This window comes from Bos indicus, chromosome 18 (genome assembly GCF_029378745.1).
Source record: "Bos indicus isolate NIAB-ARS_2022 breed Sahiwal x Tharparkar chromosome 18, NIAB-ARS_B.indTharparkar_mat_pri_1.0, whole genome shotgun sequence".
Lineage (NCBI taxonomy): Eukaryota > Metazoa > Chordata > Mammalia > Artiodactyla > Bovidae > Bos > Bos indicus.
The window spans coordinates 58116141-58142826 of record NC_091777.1 but is presented as its reverse complement, the minus strand read 5'-3'; the positions used below and the strand labels follow the sequence as shown (position 1 = coordinate 58142826).

Genomic DNA, 26686 nt, shown 5'->3' with positions numbered 1-26686 from the left:
TGAGGAAATAAGATTAATTATATCTAAAATAGAGTAGAAAGAAAATACAGTATTTCCACTGGCACGATTAATTGACGGACATATCTTTTTCTTTCTGTAGTTTAAAAAAGTAAAAAATATATTAATATTTCTATCTAACTGTAAAAGAAACTTTCCATCAGTCCCATAGCTTCTTCCTGAAAGTGTCTAAAACGTTTATGATCATAGTAAAATTTCTGAATCTTAAAGAATTTTTTCCCAAAAGGGCAGTAAGTTCACAGGTTTTTTGCACACATGACTTAAGCCTTCATGTGGCTTTGAAAAGAAGGCCATCCAGAGTGAGGGGTCGTGAACTGTATTTCTGTGTGAGGTCTGGACTTTGTGGTCCCAGCTGAATGGGGCAAAGTTCTTCCTTTACCACCCCACTGCGTGGGCCTGTCCTGGTCGGCTGGTCCCACAGACCCTCAGATCCATGACGACGCACAGCCCGTGTGCCCTGTTCTGAAAACCCTTCTGGGCAAAGGAGCTTTTCACGCTCAGCTTTCCTTCCTGGGTTCCACCCTCCAGCGTATGTGAGTCTTCCTGCCCAAGTCTGAATAGTTTTGAGAAATCTTTCAATGTTCTTTCCTGGAAAGTTCAGTGTTTCTCTGTTGCAGGGTCAGTCCCACCCGATGACCAGGGCTGGACCTGGTTTCTCTTTTCTGGTTGTGCCGGCTGCTGGGCGATCCCACCGTGGACCCGAGCATCACTGGATGGGTGGTCATGTCAGAGCCACGTGCAGTGAAGCTTCTCGGCCTCTGGGGGCCTCAGGACCTCCCCCTGGGGTGTGGGGTGTGGGGTGGGACCTTCTGCCTTCTCAGGGCCGCCCCTCCTCCATGGCCTGGGGCGTCCAAGTTCCCCTTCTCTGCTTGGCCAAGGCTCTGTCTCTGTCACCCTCTGGCTTCCTGTTGGGGCTTCCTCGTTCCCTCCCCACATTCGGGGTGCTTCCCTCCCCAGCAGAGGGACCTGAACCGGCTCTGTGCTGGCGGATGCTGACATGGTGCCCCTGCTGCTGCTGCCCCTGCTGTGGGGGGGTGAGTGGGGGAGGTGGGGGACGGGGCTCACGGCTGGGGGAGGGGAGCACGCGTGGGGAGGGGCTGGAGCTGCCGCTGAGCCTCTGTGTTCCCCAGGGTCCCTGCAGGAAATGGCAGGGTTCGGGCTCGAAGTGCAGGAATCAGTGGCGGTGAAGGCGTGCATGGACGTCCGCGTGACCTGCTCCTTCTCCTACCCCTGGAATTTGGGATATCCCCGGTATTCTTCTGCCGAACTTTTCATCTACTGGTTCCGGGAAAAAGACCAGCACACCAATGATGCTGTGGCCACAAACGACCCAAGGAAACGAGTGAAACCAGAGACCCAGGGCCGATTCAGCCTCCTCGGGGACCCCAACAACAATGACTGCTCCCTGAGCATCAGACAGGCCAGGCTGAGCGACTCAGGAGTCTACTACTTCCGAGTGGAGAGAGGATATGATGTGAGATACAGTTACAGAGATAAAAAGCTGAATTTGCTGGTGACAGGTATGACAGGGGGCCCAGGAGAGGACCCTGGCCCATGGAGACTCCTCTATTAGAACAGGAACAGGGTATAGGAGCCCTCCCTGCTCCAGGTCTTGGGGTTTGAGGGTTCACGAGAGACCCAGAACTGGGAAGGAGTTGTGACCCTGACCCTCTGGGTCCCCACACCCCTGCGTCCAGGCATCTCCCTCTGTCTCCTCATCTCCCTTTCTCCAGGGAAACCCGACATCCATTTTCTGGAGCCTCTGGAGTCCGGCCGCCCCACAAAGCTGACCTGCAGACTGTCACTAGCCTGTGATGAGCCACACCCTCTCCTGTTCTCCTGGGCGGGGGACGCCCTTGATGCCATGAAGCCAGACACCCTCCACTCCTCGGAGATCACCCTCACCCCGAGGGCCCAGGACCACGGCACCAACCTTACCTGTCTGGTGACATTCCAGCAGGTGACCCTAGAGAGAACCGTCCTTCTCAACGTCTCCTGTGAGTGTGGAGGGGTGATGGGGTCCCTGAGGGCGGTGGTGTGTGTGTGTGTGTGTGTGTGTGTAGAGAGAAGGCCAGCCTACTCGTCTGTGGGTCTGCGCCCTGGGAGCTGAGGTGGGGAGTGGCCGTGAAGGACACCCACCCCTCCTTCCATGTTTCCCTCCTGGGGTGCTGGTCAGTTTCCATCCCACTCCTCCCTCTGCAGCAAGCCCATGTCTTTCTGCCCCAGATATTCCGAGGAACCTCCACATCAGCCTCTCCTTCAAAAATGTCACAGGTAGGACAGGACCTCTCCTCTCCAGGGCTGGGTCCTGCTCCTGGGACTACCTCCAAGGTGGGGCAGGGGAGTGGGCTTGAATGTGATCAGATAGGGGAGGATCAAGGAGAAAATCACCACCCTGCCCCACCTCCCATGCACTAGACCACACACACATGCAATACACACTGAGACTCACACACACAGGCACACACATATAGTACATACACGTGAACATACACTGAGACACACACAGAAACGCCCATACACACAGGCACATACACATCACACATATACACAGAGATATACCCACAGCACAGGCACCCATCATGTACACATACACTCATGGACATATACATGTGCACTCAGGCACACGTGCACTCAGGCACACATTCACACAGGCACACACACATACACCCCACATATATACACACTCACACACCCTGTTCAAAGCCCATTTCCTTCACCATGGTTCTATTGTGTGGCTTTCTTGCACAAAAGCCTCCTTAGTCCCATCTCCTGCTGCCTTCACTGAATCAACATCTCAAGCCTTGAGGCTCTGGGTTTTCTTTCCACCAAACAGCCCAGGCCTGTCCCATTGAGACACCAAGCCTCCCCTGAAGATACGAGGCCCAGACACGTTGGCTCAGCCTGCTTAGGGTGGGAAGGTCCAGCCCTGGGACCACAGGGAACCCAGATGGCCAGCCAGGGGAGGAGACAGCGAAGCCAGGAGATCCTGGGAAGGAGGGAGGAGGAGATGTCAGCCTCCCCCAGCTCTCCCACTGGGCTTTCCCCCAAAGCCCTCAAGATTCTGCAGAACACCGCATCTATTCTCATCTCAGAAGGCCAGGCGCTGCAGCTGCTGTGTGTTGCTGACAGCAATCCCTCTGCACAGCTGAGCTGGTTCCAAGGGTCTCCCACTCTGGAGGCTACCCCCATCTCCAGCACCGGGGTCTTGGAGATACCACAAGTACCGGCTGGAGATGGAGAAGTCACCTGCCGAGCGCAGAACCCTCTGGGCTCCCAGCAAGTTTCCTTCAGCCTCTCTATGCAGAGTGAGTTACAGGACAGGTCCTGGGGGTGGGCAGCCTTGGCAGGTGTGTGCCTTTGAGAGAGCTGGGTCTGGGGACTGAGCTTCACCCCCTCTCCCTTCCCCAGAAGGCCCCCCTCCCTGCAGCTGTGAGACTGAGGAGCAGCAGGGCTCCTGGCCCCTGGTCCTCACCCTGATCAGAGGGGCCCTCATGGGGGCTGGCTTCCTCCTCACCTATGGCCTCACCTGGACCTACTACACCAGGTGAGCACCCCTGTGCCCCTGCGCGGACGTCCGGGGAATGGCTCTGGAGTTGCCGGTGGGGCTGGGTGGTCCTGTCCTGCCTGGAGCTAAGCTGTGTGACTCTCCAGGGCCTTCCCTGTTGGTCCAGTGGTTGAGCCTGTGAGTTTCCACTGCAGGGGGCAGGGGCTCGATCCTGGGTTGAGGAACTAAGGTCGCATATGCCTTGAGGCAGAGCCCAGAATGAATGAAATGGGTCTGACTCTCGGACCTGAGACTCTATTGGCTCTGCAGGTGTGGTGGCCACTAGGAGCTGGGCTGAGGGGTATGGCTGAGCCTCGCTCCCTCTCATGACGAGATTCACCTGAGGATGCAGAGCCCAGAGGACAGACGTGGGGACATCACAGTTTGCTTCTCCCTGGAAACTCTCGCCTCCAACCCTGTGCCCTTTGCATCCACGAGCCTTTATTTGTGGAGATGACTGCGTGACAGTGGGAAGAGTCAATGCCATTGAAAGGCGACTTTCTGACTTACCTCGCTTAGTATGGGATTACTCATGTTTTTACATGTATCAATAACTCATTCTTGGTATTGCTTGGTTTTGTCTTGAAAATAGTATTTTATGTATGACTATTCCTCCAGTTCTGTATGGACTCTAAAATATGATGACATTGCCTTCGTTTGCAAATTTTGGCTCATTCAAAGTAACGTTGACGTGAATGGTGTGATGAAAATAGGAGGGCTAGCACTTTCCTCCTGGTGGGTGTGGAACTGCTTCATCATAAATTTGGCATATATTTAGTTTGAGAAGGTGGCCTCAGAGAGTTCTTCTGAGTAGTTAAATGAGTTTATATCCCATGGCATATGTGAGGGTTCTGAGCTTTGTACACCCTCAGGAGCACTTGTATTACCTACACGGTCAGTTTTCAGCACTGCACTCCACTGTGACGGTATCTCCTTGCCTTTTTAGTTTCTTTCCCTCATGTACAATGATGTTGAGCCATCTGAATATCTTCTTTAGTGAAATTCCTGTTTCGATCTTTGCCCACTTAAAATAAAAATTGGTACCATCTTTCTAAATTCCATATATATGCGTTAGTATACTGTATTGGTGTTTTTCTTTCTGGCTTACTTCACTCTGTATACTAGGTTCCAGTTTCATCCATCTCATTAGAACTGATTCAAATGTATTCTTTCGAGACAGCAGAAGAGACACTGATGTATAGATCAGTCTTATGGACTCTGTGGGAGTGGGAGAGGATGGGGAGATTTGGGAGAATAGCAATGAAACATGTATAATATCATGTATGAAACGAGTCGCCAGTCCAGGTTCGATGCACGATACTGGATGCTTGGGGCTGGTGCACTGGGACGACCCAGAGGGAGAGTATGGGGAGGGAGGAGGGAGGAGGGTTCAGGATGGGGAACACAGGTATACCTGTGGCGGATTCATTTCAATATTTGGCAAAACTAATACAATATTGTAAAGTTTAAAAATAAAATAAAATTTAAAAAATAAAAATCACTTCTATGTAATTTAAAAAAAATAAAAATTGGGCAGTCTTTTTCTTGTTAATTTGAATTCTTTAGTCTGGATGTGACTTTTTAAAAATTAAAATATAATTGATTTATAATGCTGTATTAGTTTCACAGTACAGCAAAGTGTTTCAGTGATATACATATATTCTCCCCAGATTCTTTCCCATTATACTTTTTTACAACATTGTTAGTATACTTCCCTGGGCTGTACAGTTGGTCCTTGTTGGTTATCTATTTTAGATACAGTAGTGTGTATTTGTCAATCCCAATCTCCCAATTTATCCTTCCTCCCTCTGAAAAAATTTTAAGATTTTTACACTTTAAGAAACTAACAAATGTAAACAGAGTATTTCTAAATAAATATTAAAGAAAGGGTTTTTGTGTTTGTTTGTTTTGGTTTCCAGAACTGGTTACTGGGAGGGTGTAGAATGTTTAGGGGCACTGTCAAATTTAGGAAACCTTATGAAATATCAATCCTAAAGAGCATTGACATCACAGGTTATTTCCATACATGGCTTGAGCCTTCACGTGGCTTTGAAAACAAGGGCATGCAGTGTGAGGGGTCCTGAATGCCATTCTTGTGAAGTCCGGGCTTCGGGGGTCTGCACTGAGCGGGGCAAGGCGCTCACTTCAGCCACCCCATTTTGCATGGGCCTGTGCCCTGGAGAAGGCAATGGCACCCCACTCCAATACTCTTGCCTGGAAAATCCTATGGACGGAGGAGCCTGGTGGGCTGCAGTCCATGGGGTCGCTGAGGGTCAGACACGACTGAGGACTTCACTTTCACTTTTCACTTTCATGCATTGGAGAAGGAAATGGCAACCCACTCCAGTGTTCTTGCCTGGAGAATCCCAGGGACGGGGGAGCCTGGTGGGCTGCTGTCTATGGGGTCGCACAGAGTCGGACACGACTGAAGTGACAGCAGCAGCAGCAGTGCCCCGGGGGCTGGTCCTACAGACACTCAGGTCCACGTAGACCCGTAGGCCTGTGCCGTGTTCTGACAACCCTTCTGGGCAAAGGAGCTTTAATGTTCAAGTTTTCCTTCCTGGGCTCCATCCTCCACTGTTTGGGGGTCTGGAAACTTTTTTCCTGCCTGAAGTGGAATGGTTTTGATAAATTTTTCAATATTCTTTTCCAGAACGTTTGGTGTTTTTCAGCTGTAGGTGGGTCAAGCCGGATGACCAGGGCTGGACTTTGTTTCTCTTTTTCTGGTTTCACTGCTCCCGGGGCGATCCCATGGTGAACATGAAAATCATTCGGAAGGTGATCATGTCACATCCGGGCTTCCCTGGTATCTCGGTGGTAAAGAGTCAGGCTGCAATGCAGAAGATGTGGGTTCAGTACCTGGGTTGGGAAGATCCCCTGGAGAACAAAATGGCAACCCACTCCAGTATTCTTGCCTGGGTAATCCCATGGGTTGAGAAGTCCAGCGGGCTATGGTCCCTGGGGCCGCAGAGTCGGACAGAGCATAGTGAGTAAACAACAACATTTCAGAGTCACATATGGTGAAACCTTGCCAGCTCTGGGGCTTCATGCTCTCCCCTGCAGCCTGCGGCAGAGGGGAGGGGGGAGAGGTTGGAGGGAGAACGTGAAACAGCCTGACTTCTTATCGATACCCTCCCAGACCCGCCTATGGAGTCCACCTCCCCCTTCTTCGCCAGCCAGTCTTCATCACCTGCTGCCTTCCTGGCTTCCTGTTGGGGCTTCCTCCTTCCTTCCCCACATTTGGGGCACTTCCTCCCAGACGGAGGCACCTGGACCTGGGCTGGAGGATGCGGACATGGTACCGCTGCTGCTGCTGCACCCAGAGACTCTGCATTCCTTGAAGTTCACCCCCACCCTGAGGCCCCAGGACCACAGCACTGACCTCACATGTTGGGTGAATCTCCAAGGATCTCAGGTGACCATGGAGAGAGCCATCCATCTCAATGTCTCCTATGAGTGTGGAGGGGTGGCTGAGTCCCTCAGGGCAGTGGTGTGTGTGTGTGTGTGTGTGTGTGTGTGTGTGTGTGTGTGTGTGAGTGTATAGAGAGAAGGCCAGCCTACTCTTCTATGGGTCTACGCACTGGGAGCTGAGGTGGGGAGTGGCCGTGAAGGACAGCCCTCCGCTTCCTGGTTTCCCTCCTGGGGTGCTGGTCAGTTTCCATCCCACTCCTCCTCTGCAGCAAGCCCATGTCTTTCTGCCCCAGATGCCCTGAGGAACCTCCGCATCAGCCTCTCCTTCAGAAACATCACAGGTAGGACAGGACCTCTGCTCTCCAGGGCTGGGTCCTGCTCCTAGGACCGCCTCCAAGGAGGGGGGTGTGTGCACTTGAGTGCGATCAGATATGGGAAGAACAGCGAGAAAATCACCACCCCGCCCCACCTCCCATGCACTAGACCACACACACATGCAATATACACAAAGATATATGCACAGATGCTAATAGATCCTGGGAAGGCCGGATGGTGAGAACTCAGCCTCCCCCAGCTCTCCTGCTGGGCTTTCCCCAAAAGCCCTCAAGATTCTGCAGAACACCTCGTCCCTTCTCATCTCAGAGAGCCAGGCACTGCAGCTGCTCTGTGTTGCTGACAGCAACCCTCCTGCACAGCTGAGCTGGGTTCCAGGGTTTCCCACCCTGGACGCTGCCCCCATCTCCAGCACCAGGATCCTGGAGATGCAGGGCTGAGACCTGCAGAAAGAGAGTTCGCCTAGCAAGCTCAGAACCCTCTGGGCTCTTGCTTTGTCAGCACATATGTCTCTTCGGACAATCCATTTCTGAGTGTTGGACAAGAGCCCAGTTTCAGGCCCTGGAAGGGGTCCCCCTTCCTGCAACACTTCCAGTGAATATTCAAGGTTGATTTCCTTTAGGATGGATCGGTTGGATCTCCTTGCATTCCAAGGGACTTTCAAGAGTCTTCTCCAACACCACAGTTCAAAAGCATCAATTCTTTGGCACTCAATTTCTCTATAGTCCAGCTCGCACATCCATACATGACTACTGGAAAAACCATAGCTCTGACTATACAGAACTTTATCAGCAAAGTAATGTCTCTGCTCTTCAATATGCTGTCTAGGTTTGGAAGGAAATATAGCTTTTCTTCCAAGGATCAAGCATGTTTTAATTTCATGGCTGCAGTCCCCATCTGCTGTGATTTTGGAGCCCCCCAAAATAAAGTCTGTCATTGTTTCCCCATCTATTTGCCATGAAGTGATGGGACGAGATGCCATGAACTTAGTTTTTTGAATGTTGGGTTTTAAGCCAGATTTTTCACTCTCCTCTTTCACCTTCATGTAGAGGCTGTTTCGTTTCCTTCTCACTTTCCACCATAAGGGTGGTGTCAGCTGCATATCTGAGGTTATTGTTACTTGTCCTGGCAATCTTGATTCCAGCTAGTGCTTTGTCCAGCCCAGCATTTCTCATGATGTACTCTGCATATAAGTTAGAAAAGCAAGGTGACAGTATGCAGCTGTGACGTACTCCTTCCCCGATTTTGAACCAGTCTCTTGTTCCATGTCTGGTTCTAACTGTTGCTTCTTGACCTGCAAACAGGTTTTGTAGGAGGCAGGTAAGGTAGTCTGGTCTTCTTATCTCTTGAACAATTTCCCACAGTTTGTTGTGATCCACACAGTCAGTAAAGAATCTGCCTGCAGAGGGAAGGCGCCAAGATGGCGGAGGAGTAGGACGGGGAAAACACTTTCTCCCCCACAAATTCATCAAAAGAGCATTTAAACGTCGAGTAAATTCCACAAAACAACTTCTGAATGCCGGCAGAGGACATCAGGCACCCAGAAAAGCAACCCAACTCCTTGAAAGGAGGTAGGAAAAAATATTGAAGACAATAAAAGAGACAAAAGAGGGAGGGACGGAGTTCCGTCCCGGGAAGGGAGTCTTAAAAAGAGAGAAGTTTCCAAACACCAGGAAACCTTCTCACTGCCGAATCCGTGCCGAGCTTTGGAAGCACAGAGGACAACATAACAGGGAGAAAAAATAAATAAACAATTAAAACTCGCAGATTGCGAGCCCTACGGTAACTCCTCCAGCGGAGAAGCAGCGCAGACGCCTGCATCCGCCATTAGCAAGCGGGGGTTGGGCAGGGAGGCACGGGCTGCATTGCTTAGAGTAAGGATCTGGCCTGAATGCCCCGAGCGCTATTTGAGAGAACTAATTTGGGCTAGCAAACCAGACTGTGGGATATCTACCATGCGAAAAGCCAGCCCTAACCTAAGACACCGCCAGCCCGCACACGGAACAAAGGACTAAACAGAGGTAGCCGGCTGCAAACCTTCCCCCTCCGGTGACAGGCAGCAGGGCTGGAAGGGGGCAATCGCAGCCCCAGAGAGACATTATCTATAAAACTGGCTTCTTTGCTAACTAAAACTTATTGGGGGTCTGGACGGTCAACATCTGCCTGAGAAGGTGCGCCAGTTTTACACCCAGATAACCAAGTGGCGGGGAGGCGATAAGTCGCAGCATTGGCGCTCGCCAAACACCTCATCACCTGAGCTGCTCGGACCTGGGAAGAGCACAAAACGCAGCTCCAACTGAGTCTGCGCCTCTGAGGACTACCTGAGTGCCTGAACCTGAGCGGCTTGGACCTGGGAGGTGCATGCAACCCAGGGCCAGCCTCGGATTGTTCCCGGCGGAACAACCTAGAGCTTGAGCAGTGTGGGCAGGGAGGCTACACGCGCCGTGAGCGGGGGCAGACCCAGTGTGGCTGAGGCACTGCGAGCGCACGCCAGTGTCATTTGTTTGCAGCATCCCTCCCTCCCTCCCCATAGCGCGACTGAACAAAGAGAAGAAATACAGCTCCACCCACCAGAACACCGACACAAGCTTCCCTAACCAGGAAACCTTGACAAGCCACCTCTACATACCCACACACAGCGAGGAAAGGCCACAATAAAGAGAACTCCACAAACTGCCAGAATACAGAAAGGACTCCCAAACTCAGCAATTTAAACAAGATGAAGAGACAGAGGAATACTCAGCAGATAAAGGAACAGGATAAATGCCCACCAAACCAAACAAAAGAGGAAGAGATAGGGAATCTACCTGATAAAGAATTCCAAATAGTGATAGTGAAATTGATCCAAAATCTTGAAACTAAAATGGAATCACAGATAAATAGCCTGGAGACAAGGATTGAGAAGATGCAAGAAAGGTTTAACAAGGACCTAGAAGAAATAAAAAAGAGTCAATATATAATGAATAATGCAATAAATGAAATTAAAAACACTCTGGAGCCAACAAATAGTAGAATAACAGAGGCAGAAGATAGGATTAGTGAATTAGAAGATAGAATGGTAGAAATAAATGAATCAGAGAGGATAAAAGAAAAACGAATTAAAAGAAATGAGGACAATCTCAGAGACCTCCAGGACAATATTAAACGCTACAACATTCGAATCATAGGGGTTCCAGAAGAAGAAGACAAAAAGAAAGACCATGAGAAAATACTTGAGGAGATAATAGTTGAAACCTTCCCTAAAATGGGGAAGGAAATAAGCACCCAAGTCCAAGAAATCCAGAGAGTCCCAAACAGGATAAACCCAAGGAGAAACACCCCAAGACACATATTAATCAAATTAACAAAGATCAAACACAAAGAACAAATATTAAAAGCAGCAAGGGAAAAACAACAAATAACACACAAGGGAATTCCCATAAGGATAACAGCTGATCTTTCAATAGAAACTCTTCAAGCCAGGAGGGAATGGCAAGACATACTTAAAATGATGAAAGAAAATAACCTACAGCCCAGATTATTGTACCCAGCAAGGATCTCATTCAAGTATGAAGGAGAAATCAAAAGCTTTTCAGACAAGCAAAAGCTGAGAGAATTCTGCACCACCAAACCAGCTCTCCAACAAATACTAAAGGATATTCTCTAGACAGGAAACACAAAAATGGTGTATAAACTCGAACCCAAAACAATAAAGTAAATGGCAACGGGATCATACTTATCAGTAATTACCTTAAACGTAAATGGGTTGAATGCCCCAACCAAAAGACAAAGACTGGCTGAATGGATACAAAAACAAGACCCCTACATATGTTGTCTACAAGAGACCCACCTCAAAACAGGGGACACATACAGACTGAAAGTGAAGGGCTGGAAAAAGATTTTCCATGCAAATTGGGACCAAAAGAAAGCAGGAGTCACAATACTCGTATCAGATAAATTAGACTTTAAAACAAAGGCTGTGAAAAGAGACAAAGAAGGTCACTACATAATGATCAAAGGATCAATCCAAGAAGAAGATATAACAATTATAAATATATATCCACCCAACATGGGAGCACCGCAGTATGTAAGACAAATCCTAACAAGTATGAAAGGAGAAATTAACAATAACACAATAATAGTGGGAGACTTTAAAACCCCACTCACACTTATGGATAGATCAACTAAACAGAAAATTAACAAGGAAAAAAAAAAAAAAAAAAACATGTATCTATAAAGCTCACTAAAGCAAAGCACAGTAAAATGAGGTATGGCAATAAAAAAAAAAAAATCACCACTGAAATCCCATATTGAGCAGGTGATATGCAGGGCAATTTCACATACTTTGTCTTATTTAATCCTAATGGTAGCCCTGTGATAGACATTATCTTCACGTTTAAGGAAACGAAGCTCACCTGTCAGAAGTTAAGCAATTTGTTCAAATGTAAGATAGGCATTTAGCAAATATTTTATGAATCAACTGATGAATTACTCCCTAGTCCTCTTCTTTGACATTCCTCATATTTAATTATTTACATAAAGTAGAACCTTGCCCGTATAATATAGTGTGTCTAGGGGGAAATCTATACTAAATAGAAAATGTCCAAATTATGAAACATTTGATGAGGATAAATTCACCAAAACTTCCTTCCAACTTTAGAGTTCTACTTATAAAAAAAAAAAAATAATAATAAAGTACATATAGACAAAAAAAAAAAGAATCTGCCTGCAATGCTGGAGACCTGGTTCAACTCCTGGGTCAGGAAGTTCCCCTGGAGAAGGGATAGACTACCCACTCCAGTGTTCTTGGGCTTCCCTGGTGACTCAACTGGTAAAGAATCCACCTGCAATGGGAGACACCAGGGTTTGATCCCTGGGTTGGGGAGGTCCCTTGGAGAAAGGCATGGCAACTGACTTCCAGTGTCCTTGCCTGGAGAATCCCCATGGACAGAGGAACCTGGCGGGCTGTAGTCCATGTGGTCCACAGTGTAGGAAATGACTGAGGGAATAAGCACATCACAGCAGCACAGCACTTCTTTCCTGGTGGGTAAGGAAGTGTTTCGCCATAAGGCCAGCATTTATTTAATTCTAGAAGGCAGCCTCAAAGAGTTCTCTTGATTAGCCAAGTGAATTTCCATCCCAGCATCATAACAGAACTCAGTTTCACGTTTCAGTGGGAGATAACTAACCAATTCGATCACATGAACCACAGCCTTGTTTAACTCAATGAAACTATGAGCCATGCCATATAGGGCCACCCAAGACGGACGGGTCATGGTGGAGAGTTCTGACAAAACGTGGTCCACTGGAGAAGGGAATGCCAAACTGCTTCAGTATTGCCTTGAGGACCCCATGAACAGTATGAAAAGGCAAAAAGATAGGACACTGAAAGATGAACTCCCCAGGTCAGTAGGTGCCCAATATGCTACTGGAGATCAGTGGAGAAATAACACCAGACAGAATGATGAGCCGGAGCCAAAGCAAAAATAACACCCAGTTGTAGATGTGACTGGTGATGGAAGTACAGTCCAATGCTGTAAAGAATAATATTGCATAGGAACCTGGATGTTAGGTCTGTGAATCAAGGTAAATCGAAAGTGGTCAACAGGAGATGGCAAGACTGAACATTGACATTTTAGGAATCAGCAAACTAAGATGGACTGGAATGGGCGAATTTAACTCAGATGACCATTATATCTACTACTGCGGACAAGAATCCCTTAGAAGAAATGGAGTAGCCATCATAGTCAACAAAAGTGTCTGAGTGCAGTACTTGGATGCAATCTCAAAAATGACAGAATGATCTCTGTTCATTTCCAAGGCAAACCATTCAATATCACATTAATCCAAGTCCATGATCCTACCAGTAATGCTGAAGTTGAACGGTTCTATGAAAACCTACAAGACTTTCTAGAACTCACACTCATGAAAGATGTCCTTTTCATTATAGGGGACTGGAATACAAAAGTAGGAAGTCAAGAAATACTAGGAGTAACAGGCAAATTTGGCCTTGGAGTACAGAATGAAGCAGGGCAAAGGCTAATAGAATTTTGCCAAGAGAATACACTGGTCATAGCAAACACCCTCTTCCAACAATAGAAGAGAAGACTACACATGGACATCACCAAATGGTCAACACCGAAATCAGAGTGATTATATTCTTAGCAACCAAAGGTGGATAAACTCTACACAGTCAGCAAAACAAGACCAGGAGCTGACTGTGGCTCAGATCTTGAACTCCTTATTGTCAAATTCAGACTGAAATTAAAGAAAGTGGGGAAAACCACTAGACCATTCAGGTATGACCTAACTCAAATCCCTCACGATTATACAGTGGAAGTGAGAAATAGATTTAAGGAATTGGATCTGATAGACAGAGTGCCTGACGAACTATGGACTATGGAGGTTCGTTACATTGTACAGGAGGCAGTGATCAAGACAATCCCCATGAAAAAGAAATGCAAAAATGCAAATGGTTGTCTGAGGAGGCCTACAAACAGCTGAGAAAAGAAGAGAAGCGAAAGGCAAAGGAGAAAAGGAAGGATATACCCATCTGAATGCAGAGTCTCAAAGAACAGCAAGGAGAGATAAGAAAGCCTTCCTCAGTAATCAATGCAAAGAAATAGAGGAAAACAATTAAGTGGCGGAAGACTAGAGATCTCTTCAAGAAAATTAGAGGTACCAAGGGAACTTTTCATACAATGATGGGCACAATAAAGGACAGAAATGGTATGGACCTAATAGAAGCAGAAGATATTAAAGAGGTGGCAAGAATACACAGAAGAACTGTACAAAAAAGATCTTCATAACCCAGGTAATCACGATGGTATGATCACTCACCTACAGCCAGACATCCTGGAATGGGGAGTCAAGTGGGCCTTAGGAAGCATCACTTAGGAAGCATCACAAAGCTAGTGGAGGTGATGGAATTCCAGTTGAGCTATTTCAAGTCTTAAACGATGATGCTGTGGAAGTGCTGCACTTTATGCCAGCAAAGTTGGAAAACTCAGCAGTGGCCACAGGACTGGGAAAGATCACTTTTCATTCCAATTCCAAAGAAAGGCAATGTCAAAGAATGCTCAAACTACTGCACAATTGCACTCTTCTCACACACTAGTAAAGTAATGCTCAAAATTCTCCAAGCCAGGCTTCAGCAATACATGAACTGTGAACTTCCAGATGTTCAAGCTGGATTTAGAAAAGGCAGAGGAAGCAGAGATCAAATTGCCAACATCTGTTGGATCACCGAAAAAGCAAGAGAATTCCAGAAAAACATCTACTTCTGCTTTATTGACTATGGGAAAGCCTTTCACCGTGTGGATCACAACAAACTCTGGAAAACTCTTAAAGAGATGGGAATAGCAGACCACCTGACCTGCCTCTTGAGAAATCTGTCTGCAGAACAGCAAGCAACAGTTAGAACTGGACATGGAATAACAGACTGTTCCAAATCGGGAAAGAGGTACCTCAAGCCTGCATATTGTACCCTGCTTATTTAACTTATATGCCTAGTATATCACGAGAAATGCTGGACTGGATGAAGCACAAGTTGTAATCAAGATTGTTGGGACAAATATCAATAACCTCAGATACGCAGATGACACCACCCTTATGGCAGAAAGTGAAGAACTAAAGAGCCTCTTGATGAAAGTGAAAGTGGAAAGTGATAAAGTTGGCTTAAAACTCAGCATTCAGAAAACTAAGATCATGGCATCCAGTCCCATCACTTCAAGGAAAACATATGGGGAAACAGTAGAAACAGTGGCAGACTTTATTTTGGGGAGCTCCAAAATCACTGAATATGGAGACTGCAGCCATGAAATTAAAAGACACTTACTTCTTGGCAGGAAAGTTATGACCAGCCTAGACAGCATATTTAAAAGCAGAGTCAGTACTTGGCCGATAAAGGTCTGTCTAGTCAAAGCCATGTTTTTGCCAGTAGTCATGTATGGATGTGACAGTTGGACCATAAAGAAAGCTGACTGCTGAAGAATTGATGCTTTTGTACTGTGGTGTTGGAGAAGACTCTTGAGAATCCTTGGACTGCAAGGACATCAAGCCAGTCCATCCTAAAGGAGATCAGTCCTCAATATTCATTGAAAGCACTGATTCTGAAGCTGAAACTCCAACACTTTACCACCTGATGCAAGGAACCGACTCATTGGAAAAGGCCCTGATACTGGGAAAGATTGAAGGCGGGAGGAGAAGGGGACGACAATAGATGAGATGGTTGGATGGCATCACCGACTCAATGGACTTGAGTTTGAGTAAACTCCGGGAGTTGGTGATGGACAGGGAGGCCTGACATGCTGCAGTCTATGGGATCTCCAAGAATCGGACATGACGGAGTGACTGAACTGAATGAATCATGAGTAACCAGCAGATCAGGTGTACATGTGACAACCTGGATTTGAAACAGGCATATGAAACTGGAGGGGCAGTCTGGAAGAACTGAAGTCTTGTAGGATGTGATGCTATTTACAGGTAGACAGTGTCAACATTGAGTTGGATTGAGTTGAGTTGAATTCTGAGAATTCAACTCAATTCAACAGAATTGCTTGTGCGTGATGTGGTCGAACTGACAGACACATTGGAATCGGGCCCACAATCATCTACATTCATTTTCTTGTACTAAATCTGGAAACCCAGTGTCGTTTCACCTTACAGCACTTCATGTGGCCCCTCCAAACACCCAGCCTTATAACCGTCTTTAAACCCTTCAATTGCCACATGTGGGTTTTGGCCACCATTCATCATGGCTGCTCTAGAACATGCATCCAAGGAGTGGAAGTGTTGAGTCCTGATGTAAGCACAGGCTTGGCTTGCTGGATGAAGCTGTTTTCCTCTCAAACGTGTGGGCCAACTTACATTTCAACAACCACTGCTCCACACTTTCCCAGCAGTTGGTGTTTTGAGAGACTTTAATAGCTGGCTACTTGGAGCACGTATAGTCATACCCTGTTAGTGTCTTAATGTGCAGGTTCCTGACTGCAGTTACGTGGGGCAGCTTTCCATTCCCTGACGGTCTCCTTATACGTTGCCCTCGATGAAAGTCCTGCTCATTTGGCCCCATTTCTGTATATTTCTTTTACCTTAGGCATTTGTAGAAACTCATATTTTGGCTACTGTTACTTTGATGGTTATCTGTGTCATCAGTGTCTTCTCCCACCTGATGGCTTTCAATTCGGCACTCCCAGGGATGTCTGTTATGAAGAGTTCTTCATTTTAATACAGCTCGGGATTTCGGCGTCTGTCTTAGAGATGGCGTTGTTTCTGTGTTGTTCAGGAATCCTGCCCCCCCCATCCCACGCAGTTCATGGAGACACCTGCTGCAGTGTCTTGCAGAAGCTCTACTGTTTGTCTCTCTAAATAGATCTTCAGCCCATCTGCACTTGATTTTGGTTCCCATATGAGTTAGAGGTGCAGTTGCATTTGACTGGCTTCAGATCCCCTGTCGCCCACAGAGTAATTGAAACGCCTATCTCTTTGTCACTTCTTTCTATCACCTTTTCTATTGCACATGATGCTTCCTGTGGTTGGGGTTTATTTCTAGGTTCCCTTTTCCGATCCACTAGTCTACCTGACCATCCCTCTTTCAGTCCAAAAGTTTGGTTCTACTATGCTCTAATATACCCTGGAGAAGAGAATGGCAACCCAATCCAGTATTCTTGCCTGGACAATCCCATGGACCCAGGAGTCTTGTGGGCTACAGTCCATGGGGTGGCAAAGAGTCAGACATGACTGTCCAACTAAGCAAGCAGGCAGGGGGTTATGTATCTTCACAACTTGCAGAGCCAGGCCTCACACATTGTTCTTTTCAAGGTTCCCTTGCCTTCCTTGAAATGTCTGCTTCCTTATAAATTTTACAGTGGAGTTACTGAGTTCCAGAGATGTCCACTTGGGATGCAGTGACATACATTTTGATTCTGCACATTTTTTTGAGTAGAATGGATATTTATATTCTTTTTTCAAACCCCTAATGTGGTATATTTTCCCATTTATTTATATCTTTAATGTCCTTCAAGACAGATTTATAATTTTCTCCATTGAGGTTTTGTATATCCTCTTGTTGTATACCTTTCTAAATGTTAGATAGATTCCAGGTATATCCTAATTTTTGATGCAACTGTCAATGGCTCTCATACAGTTTTATATTACTGTGATATGAGAATGTAACTGATCTTTTTTGGCCGAGTGGCAAGGCATGTGGGACCTTGGTTCCCTTATCAGGGATCAAATTCCCATCCCTTGCTTTAGAAGGCAGATGCTTGATCATGGACCACAGGGAAGTCTGCAATGGATTTTTCAAATTAGAATTTGTCTCAAGTCATTGTGCTCTCTTGTTAAACCTCTAAATGTATCGGTATAAACTTTTGGATTTTTCTACATGTAGAACTTTTATGAACATAAATCTTTCTTTTTTCCTTTCAATTGTTATACCTTTTACCGATATTTGTTGACTTGCTAGGGTGGAACCTATGCTACTCCATTAAGTATGATGTTATCTAAAGACACCCTTCATCTTTTTAGGGAATTTCTCTTTTATTTCCAATGCACTGTGAATTTTATCACAAAGGCATTCACACTCATCCAGTGTTCATTGTTTTCATCTCTGGAGATTTAATCAGTGAACCAGGGACAGTAGCCACACTAGAAGCCACACTACATCTTGTGTATTTCCACAGAGGACATGTAACGTAAGTAACCGATTGTGCAGCTGTTGAAAGGCCACTGGAGCCTGTCAAGCAGGGGACACTCTCTTAGTCTTGGACCGCTCTCATCCAAGCCCCCAATTGACGTTGTTCAAATCTTTTACCTACATAGACACACATTCTCTCTGAGATACAGGTATAACATGTGTTAGTTTCAGGTGTACAGTATAATGATTTATTATGTACATATTACAAAATGATCACCACATATGCCTAATTAACATTTATATCTACAGGGTAAAATTTTTTTGTGTGATGAGAAATTTTAAGATCTAGTCTTTTAGCAACTTTCAAATGTACAGTGCAGTATTGTTAACTGTATTAGTGTCCTTAACATTTTAAATATAGTCACCATGATGTACATTACATGTCCATGACTTATTTATTTTATTCCTGGAAATGTGTACCTTCTGACCACTTTTGCCAATTTTGCCATAGAGCCCACTCTCTACCTCTGAGAACCACCAGTTATTTCTCTTTATCTATGACGTTATGTTGTTTGTTTTTTTTTCAGTTCCACCTACCTGTGAGATCATACAGTATTTTCCTTCCTCTGTCTAACGTGTTTCATTACCCTAATGCCCTCACGTACCATCCATGTATTGTAAAGGCAGGATTTCCTTCTCTTTTATAGCTGAAGAATGATCACGAGTATGCACACACTGCAGTTTCTTTATTCATTCTCTCATCATCGGATATGGAAGTTGTTTCCATGGCTTCAATAATGTACATAACACTTCCATGAACATGGGGTGCATATATATTTTCAAATTGCCTATTTCATCTTCTTTAAAGGCCCCAAAGTGAAAGTGCTTGAGGTTCTGTTTTTAGTTTTGAGGAACCTGCACAGTGTCCGCATAGTGGCTGCACAATTCACATTCCCACCAGCAGTGCCCAAGGGTTCCCTTTACCCCACATCCTCACCAACACTGCTTGTTTCTTGTTCTTTGACCGTCCCAGCTTGACCTTTGCTGGACACCAGCCGCTCTGAAGGTGTGCTGCACAGCCCTGTGGATCCTGGCCTTCTCCAGCGCCTGCTTGTCCAGCAATGTTCCCGCAACCGGTGAGGAGTGAGGGAGAGAGCTCATCCCCTCTTGTTCACCAGGACCCCAAGGCCAGGGTTCTGTGGAGCATGACATTGACTCAAGTGTTCAGATCCCTCCTTAGGCAAAAAAAAGGAAAAAAAAATGGTGTCACAGAATGCAATACAGACATGGACCCCAAAATACAAAATGTGACCGTTAGGTCTCTGGTGTGGCCCTGAAGTGTTTTCAGGGACTGAGAACAAAGAGCAAATGAACAAAGAAGCTGCCATATCTCTTTTCAATCAATAAATTCCAAGAACGCATGAATCTGTGAGCCAGGAACTGTGGATGAAGGTCAAATATATATTTCCTAAAAGTCTCAATATCACAGGCACATCACATCTGAGTTTCTTTCGAAATGAGAAACCTATGTAATCAATCACAAAACATAAAATGCTGAAAACCAAAAGATAAGACAGTTATTGCAGACTAGTTTTCTTTCTTCCTTTTTTTTTTAAGCCATGACCTAGGGCTTGTGGGGTCTTAGTTCCCAGACCAGGGATTGAATCTGGGCCAGAGGCAGTGAGAGTGCAGAGTGCTAAGCACTGGGCCACCATACCATTTTTCTCACAAGTCAGGCACACCTATCACACCTGCGTAACACCTGTTCCCCATACTTTTGGCCTGATCCTCTTTGATTGCCTCTTTTTAGGAGAATAAGCATGTATATTAATTAATGTGAATATTCTACTAATAAAGTGTTAGTTAGCCATGTCTGACTCTTTGTGATCCCATGGACTGTAGCCTGCAAGGGCCCTCTGTCCATGGAATTCTCCAAGCAAGGATATTGGAGTGGGTTGCCAGTCCCTTCTCCAGGAGATCTTTCTGACCCAGAGATCGAATCCTGGTCTTCACACTGAGGGCAGATTCTTTACCATCTGAGCTAGCAGGGAAGCCCATTATATGAGGAAATAAGATTAATTATATCTAAAATAGAGTAGAAAGAAAATACAGTATTTCCACTGGCACGATTAATTGACGGACATATCTTTTTCTTTCTGTAGTTTAAAAAAGTAAAAAATATATTAATATTTCTATCTAACTGTAAAAGAAACTTTCCATCAGTCCCATAGCTTCTTCCTGAAAGTGTCTAAAACGTTTATGATCATAGTAAAATTTCTGAATCTTAAAGAATTTTTTCCCAAAAGGGCAGTAAGTTCACAGGTTTTTTGCACACATGACTTAAGCCTTCATGTGGCTTTGAAAGAAGGCCATCCAGAGTGAGGGGTCGTGAACTGTATTTCTGTGTGAGGTCTGGACTTTGTGGTCCCAGCTGAATGGGGCAAAGTTCTTCCTTTACCACCCCACTGCGTGGGCCTGTCCTGGTCGGCTGGTCCCACAGACCCTCAGATCCATGACGACGCACAGCCCGTGTGCCCTGTTCTGAAAACCCTTCTGGGCAAAGGAGCTTTTCACGCTCAGCTTTCCTTCCTGGGTTCCACCCTCCAGCGTATGTGAGTCTTCCTGCCCAAGTCTGAATAGTTTTGAGAAATCTTTCAATGTTCTTTCCTGGAAAGTTCAGTGTTTCTCTGTTGCAGGGTCAGTCCCACCCGATGACCAGGGCTGGACCTGGTTTCTCTTTTCTGGTTGTGCCGACTGCTGGGCGATCCCACCGTGGACCCGAGCATCACTGGATGGGTGGTCATGTCAGAGCCACGTGCGGTGAAGCCTCTCGGCCTCTGGGGGCCTCAGGATCTCCCCCTGGGGTGTGGGGTGTGGGGTGTGACCTTCTGCCTTCTCAGGGCCACCCCTCCTCCATGGCCTGGGGCATCCAAGTTCCCCTTCTGTGCTTGGCCAAGGCTCTGTCTCCGTCACCCTCTGGCTTCCTGTTGGGGCTTCCTCGTTCCCTCCCCACATTCGGGGCGCTTCCCTCCCCAGCAGAGGGACCTGAACCGGCTCTGTGCTGGCGGATGCTGACATGGTGCCCCTGCTGCTGCTGCCCCTGCTGTGGGGGGGTGAGTGGGGGAGGTGGGGGACGGGGCTCACGGCTGGGGGAGGGGAGCACGCGTGGGGAGGGGCTGGAGCTGCCGCTGAGCCTCTGTGTTCCCCAGGGTCCCTGCAGGAAATGGCAGGGTTCGGGCTCGAAGTGCAGGAATCAGTGGCGGTGAAGGCGTGCATGGACGTCCGCGTGACCTGCTCCTTCTCCTACCCCTGGAATTTGGGATATCCCCGGTATTCCTCTGCCGAACTTTTCATCTACTGGTTCCGGGAAAAAGACCAGCACACCAATGATGCTGTGGCCACAAACGACCCAAGGAAACGAGTGAAACCAGAGACCCAGGGCCGATTCAGCCTCCTCGGGGACCCCAACAACAATGACTGCTCCCTGAGCATCAGACAGGCCAGGCTGAGCGACTCAGGAGTCTACTACTTCCGAGTGGAGAGAGGATATGATGTGAGATACAGTTACAGAGATAAAAAGCTGAATTTGCTGGTGACAGGTATGACAGGGGGCCCAGGAGAGGACCCTGGCCCATGGAGACTCCTCTATTAGAACAGGAACAGGGTATAGGAGCCCTCCCTGCTCCAGGTCTTGGGGTTTGAGGGTTCACGAGAGACCCAGAACTGGGAAGGAGTTGTGACCCTGACCCTCTGGGTCCCCACACCCCTGCGTCCAGGCATCTCCCTCTGTCTCCTCATCTCCCTTTCTCCAGGGAAACCCGAAATCCATTTTCTGGAGCCTCTGGAGTCCGGCCGCCCCACAAAGCTGACCTGCAGACTGTCACTAGCCTGTGATGAGCCACACCCTCTCCTGTTCTCCTGGGCGGGGGACGCCCTTGATGCCATGAAGCCAGACACCCTCCACTCCTCGGAGATCACCCTCACCCCGAGGGCCCAGGACCACGGCACCAACCTTACCTGTCGGGTGACAATCCAGCAGGTGACCCTAGAGAGAACCGTCCTTCTCAACGTCTCCTGTGAGTGTGGAGGGGTGATGGGGTCCCTGAGGGCGGTGGTGTGTGTGTGTGTGTGTGTGTGTGTAGAGAGAAGGCCAGCCTACTCGTCTGTGGGTCTGCGCCCTGGGAGCTGAGGTGGGGAGTGGCCGTGAAGGACACCCACCCCTCCTTCCATGTTTCCCTCCTGGGGTGCTGGTCAGTTTCCATCCCACTCCTCCCTCTGCAGCAAGCCCATGTCTTTCTGCCCCAGATATTCCGAGGAACCTCCACATCAGCCTCTCCTTCAAAAATGTCACAGGTAGGACAGGACCTCTCCTCTCCAGGGCTGGGTCCTGCTCCTGGGACTACCTCCAAGGTGGGGCAGGGGAGTGGGCTTGAATGTGATCAGATAGGGGAGGATCAAGGAGAAAATCACCACCCTGCCCCACCTCCCATGCACTAGACCACACACACATGCAATACACACTGAGACTCACACACACAGGCACACACATATAGTACATACACGTGAACATACACTGAGACACACACAGAAACGCCCATACACACAGGCACATACACATCACACATATACACAGAGATATACCCACAGCACAGGCACCCATCATGTACACATACACTCATGGACATATACATGTGCACTCAGGCACACGTGCACTCAGGCACACATTCACACAGGCACACACACATACACCCCACATATATACACACTCACACACCCTGTTCAAAGCCCATTTCCTTCACCATGGTTCTATTGTGTGGCTTTCTTGCACAAAAGCCTCCTTAGTCCCATCTCCTGCTGCCTTCACTGAATCAACATCTCAAGCCTTGAGGCTCTGGGTTTTCTTTCCACCAAACAGCCCAGGCCTGTCCCATTGAGACACCAAGCCTCCCCTGAAGATACGAGGCCCAGACACGTTGGCTCAGCCTGCTTAGGGTGGGAAGGTCCAGCCCTGGGACCACAGGGAACCCAGATGGCCAGCCAGGGGAGGAGACAGCGAAGTCAGGAGATCCTGGGAAGGAGGGAGGAGGAGATGTCAGCCTCCCCCAGCTCTCCCACTGGGCTTTCCCCCAAAGCCCTCAAGATTCTGCAGAACACCGCATCTATTCTCATCTCAGAAGGCCAGGCGCTGCAGCTGCTGTGTGTTGCTGACAGCAATCCCTCTGCACAGCTGAGCTGGTTCCAAGGGTCTCCCACTCTGGAGGCTACCCCCATCTCCAGCACCGGGGTCTTGGAGATACCACAAGTACCGGCTGGAGATGGAGAAGTCACCTGCCGAGCGCAGAACCCTCTGGGCTCCCAGCAAGTTTCCTTCAGCCTCTCTATGCAGAGTGAGTTACAGGACAGGTCCTGGGGGTGGGCAGCCTTGGCAGGTGTGTGCCTTTGAGAGAGCTGGGTCTGGGGACTGAGCTTCACCCCCTCTCCCTTCCCCAGAAGGCCCCCCTCCCTGCAGCTGTGAGACTGAGGAGCAGCAGGGCTCCTGGCCCCTGGTCCTCACCCTGATCAGAGGGGCCCTCATGGGGGCTGGCTTCCTCCTCACCTATGGCCTCACCTGGACCTACTACACCAGGTGAGCACCCCTGTGCCCCTGCGCGGACGTCCGGGGAATGGCTCTGGAGTTGCCGGTGGGGCTGGGTGGTCCTGTCCTGCCTGGAGCTAAGCTGTGTGACTCTCCAGGGCCTTCCCTGTTGGTCCAGTGGTTGAGCCTGTGAGTTTCCACTGCAGGGGGCAGGGGCTCGATCCTGGGTTGAGGAACTAAGGTCGCATATGCCTTGAGGCAGAGCCCAGAATGAATGAAATGGGTCTGACTCTCGGACCTGAGACTCTATTGGCTCTGCAGGTGTGGTGGCCACTAGGAGCTGGGCTGAGGGGTATGGCTGAGCCTCGCTCCCTCTCATGACGAGATTCACCTGAGGATGCAGAGCCCAGAGGACAGACGTGGGGACATCACAGTTTGCTTCTCCCTGGAAACTCTCGCCTCCAACCCTGTGCCCTTTGCATCCACGAGCCTTTATTTGTGGAGATGACTGCGTGACAGTGGGAAGAGTCAATGCCATTGAAAGGCGACTTTCTGACTTACCTCGCTTAGTATGGGATTACTCATGTTTTTACATGTATCAATAACTCATTCTTGGTATTGCTTGGTTTTGTCTTGAAAATAGTATTTTATGTATGACTATTCCTCCAGTTCTGTATGGACTCTAAAATATGATGACATTGCCTTCGTTTGCAAATTTTGGCTCATTCAAAGTAACGTTGACGTGAATGGTGTGATGAAAATAGGAGGGCTAGCACTTTCCTCCTGGTGGGTGTGGAACTGCTTCATCATAAATTTGGCATATATTTAGTTTGAGAAGGTGGCCTCAGAGAGTTCTTCTGAGTAGTTAAATGAGTTTATATCCCATGGCATATGTGAGGGTTCTGAGCTTTGTACACCCTCAGGAGCACTTGTATTACCTACACGGTCAGTTTTCAGCACTGCACTCCACTGTGACGGTATCTCCTTGCCTTTTTAGTTTCTTTCCCTCATGTACAATGATGTTGAGCCATCTGAATATCTTCTTTAGTGAAATTCCTGTTTCGATCTTTGCCCACTTAAAATAAAAATTGGTACCATCTTTCTAAATTCCATATATATGCGTTAGTATACTGTATTGGTGTTTTTCTTTCTGGCTTACTTCACTCTGTATACTAGGTTCCAGTTTCATCCATCTCATTAGAACTGATTCAAATGTATTCTTTCGAGACAGCAGAAGAGACACTGATGTATAGATCAGTCTTATGGACTCTGTGGGAGTGGGAGAGGATGGGGAGATTTGGGAGAATAGCAATGAAACATGTATAATATCATGTATGAAACGAGTCGCCAGTCCAGGTTCGATGCACGATACTGGATGCTTGGGGCTGGTGCACTGGGACGACCCAGAGGGAGAGTATGGGGAGGGAGGAGGGAGGAGGGTTCAGGATGGGGAACACAGGTATACCTGTGGCGGATTCATTTCAATATTTGGCAAAACTAATACAATATTGTAAAGTTTAAAAATAAAATAAAATTTAAAAAATAAAAATCACTTCTATGTAATTTAAAAAAAATAAAAATTGGGCAGTCTTTTTCTTGTTAATTTGAATTCTTTAGTCTGGATGTGACTTTTTAAAAATTAAAATATAATTGATTTCTAATGCTGTATTAGTTTCACAGTACAGCAAAGTGTTTCAGTGATATACATATATTCTCCCCAGATTCTTTCCCATTATACATTTTTACAACATTGTTAGTATACTTCCCTGGGCTGTACAGTTGGTCCTTGTTGGTTATCTATTTTAGATACAGTAGTGTGTATTTGTCAATCCCAATCTCCCAATTTATCCTTCCTCCCTCTGAAAAAATTTTAAGATTTTTACACTTTAAGAAACTAACAAATGTAAACAGAGTATTTCTAAATAAATATTAAAGAAAGGGTTTTTTTTGTTTGTTTGTTTTGGTTTCCAGAACTGGTTACTGGGAGGGTGTAGAATGTTTAGGGGCACTGTCAAATTTAGGAAACCTTATGAAATATCAATCCTAAAGAGCATTGACATCACAGGTTATTTCCATACATGGCTTGAGCCTTCACGTGGCTTTGAAAACAAGGGCATGCAGTGTGAGGGGTCCTGAATGCCATTCTTGTGAAGTCCGGGCTTCGGGGGTCTGCACTGAGTGGGGCAAGGCGCTCACTTCAGCCACCCCATTTTGCATGGGCCTGTGCCCCGGAGAAGGCAATGGCACCCCACTCCAATACTCTTGCCTGGAAAATCCTATGGACGGAGGAGCCTGGTGGGCTGCAGTCCATGGGGTCGCTGAGGGTCAGACACGACTGAGGACTTCACTTTCACTTTTCACTTTCATGCATTGGAGAAGGAAATGGCAACCCACTCCAGTGTTCTTGCCTGGAGAATCCCAGGGACGGGGGAGCCTGGTGGGCTGCTGTCTATGGGGTCGCACAGAGTCGGACACGACTGAAGTGACAGCAGCAGCAGCAGTGCCCCGGGGGCTGGTCCTACAGACACTCAGGTCCACGTAGACCCGTAGGCCTGTGCCGTATTCTGATAACCCTTCTGGGCAAAGGAGCTTTAATGTTCAAGTTTTCCTTCCTGGGCTCCATCCTCCACTGTTTGGGGGTCTGGAAACTTTTTTCCTGCCTGAAGTGGAATGGTTTTGATAAATTTTTCAATATTCTTTTCCAGAACGTTCGGTGTTTTTCAGCTGTAGGTGGGTCAAGCCGGATGACCAGGGCTGGACTTTGTTTCTCTTTTTCTGGTTTCACTGCTCCCGGGGCGATCCCATGGTGAACATGAAAATCATTCGGAAGGTGATCATGTCACATCTGGGCTTCCCTGGTATCTCGGTGGTAAAGAGTCAGGCTGCAATGCAGAAGATGTGGGTTCAGTACCTGGGTTGGGAAGATCCCCTGGAGAACAAAATGGCAACCCACTCCAGTATTCTTGCCTGGGTAATCCCATGGGTTGAGAAGTCCAGCGGGCTATGGTCCCTGGGGCCGCAGAGTCGGACACAGCATAGTGAGTAAACAACAACATTTCAGAGTCACATATGGTGAAACCTTGCCAGCTCTGGGGCTTCATGCTCTCCCCTGCAGCCTGCGGCAGAGGGGAGGGGGGAGAGGTTGGAGGGAGAACGTGAAACAGCCTGACTTCTTATCGATACC

The 26686-nt window shown here is 47.5% G+C and overlaps 2 protein-coding genes across 7 annotated transcripts; both read left to right on the top strand.

The window, feature by feature from the left end:
- The first annotated feature begins 907 nt into the window (after positions 1-907).
- On the top strand, positions 908-5117 carry LOC139177172 (sialic acid-binding Ig-like lectin 14). 4 transcript variants are annotated; one of them, XM_070771531.1, is made up of 7 exons: positions 909-1052; positions 1149-1538; positions 1752-2015; positions 2245-2292; positions 3117-3326; positions 3430-3565; positions 3836-5117. In XM_070771531.1, the coding sequence occupies exons 1-7, from the start codon at positions 1016-1018 to the stop codon at positions 3849-3851; spliced, it is 1101 nt and encodes a 366-aa protein (XP_070627632.1). In that variant the 5' UTR covers positions 909-1015; the 3' UTR covers positions 3852-5117. The 4 variants fall into 4 exon arrangements, with proteins under 4 accessions (XP_070627633.1, XP_070627632.1, XP_070627631.1 ...); XM_070771530.1 differs by having other exon boundaries at positions 3114-3326; XM_070771529.1 differs by having other exon boundaries at positions 3072-3326.
- A 15767-nt stretch (positions 5118-20884) lies between these two features.
- Positions 20885-25105, top strand: LOC139177178 (sialic acid-binding Ig-like lectin 14). 3 transcript variants are annotated; one of them, XM_070771568.1, is made up of 7 exons: positions 20885-21040; positions 21137-21526; positions 21740-22003; positions 22233-22280; positions 23105-23314; positions 23418-23553; positions 23824-25105. In XM_070771568.1, the coding sequence occupies exons 1-7, from the start codon at positions 21004-21006 to the stop codon at positions 23837-23839; spliced, it is 1101 nt and encodes a 366-aa protein (XP_070627669.1). In that variant the 5' UTR covers positions 20885-21003; the 3' UTR covers positions 23840-25105. The 3 variants fall into 3 exon arrangements, with proteins under 3 accessions (XP_070627669.1, XP_070627668.1, XP_070627667.1); XM_070771567.1 differs by having other exon boundaries at positions 23102-23314; XM_070771566.1 differs by having other exon boundaries at positions 23060-23314.
- Positions 25106-26686: the final 1581 nt, after the last annotated feature.

What these genes read in the sequence shown, in the direction of transcription:
- LOC139177172 (XM_070771529.1), top strand. Translation starts at nt 1,016, where the DNA reads ATGGTGCCCCTGCTGCTGCTGCCCCTGCTGTGGGGGG. An exon ending in GCTGAATTTGCTGGTGACAG is followed by an intron (nt 1,539 to 1,751) that starts GTATGACAGGGG and finishes CCCTTTCTCCAG; the next exon opens with GGAAACCCGACATCCATTTT. An exon ending in CGTCCTTCTCAACGTCTCCT is followed by an intron (nt 2,016 to 2,244) that starts GTGAGTGTGGAG and finishes TTTCTGCCCCAG; the next exon opens with ATATTCCGAGGAACCTCCAC.
- LOC139177178 (XM_070771566.1), top strand. Translation starts at nt 21,004, where the DNA reads ATGGTGCCCCTGCTGCTGCTGCCCCTGCTGTGGGGGG. An exon ending in GCTGCCCCTGCTGTGGGGGG is followed by an intron (nt 21,041 to 21,136) that starts GTGAGTGGGGGA and finishes TGTGTTCCCCAG; the next exon opens with GGTCCCTGCAGGAAATGGCA. An exon ending in GCTGAATTTGCTGGTGACAG is followed by an intron (nt 21,527 to 21,739) that starts GTATGACAGGGG and finishes CCCTTTCTCCAG; the next exon opens with GGAAACCCGAAATCCATTTT.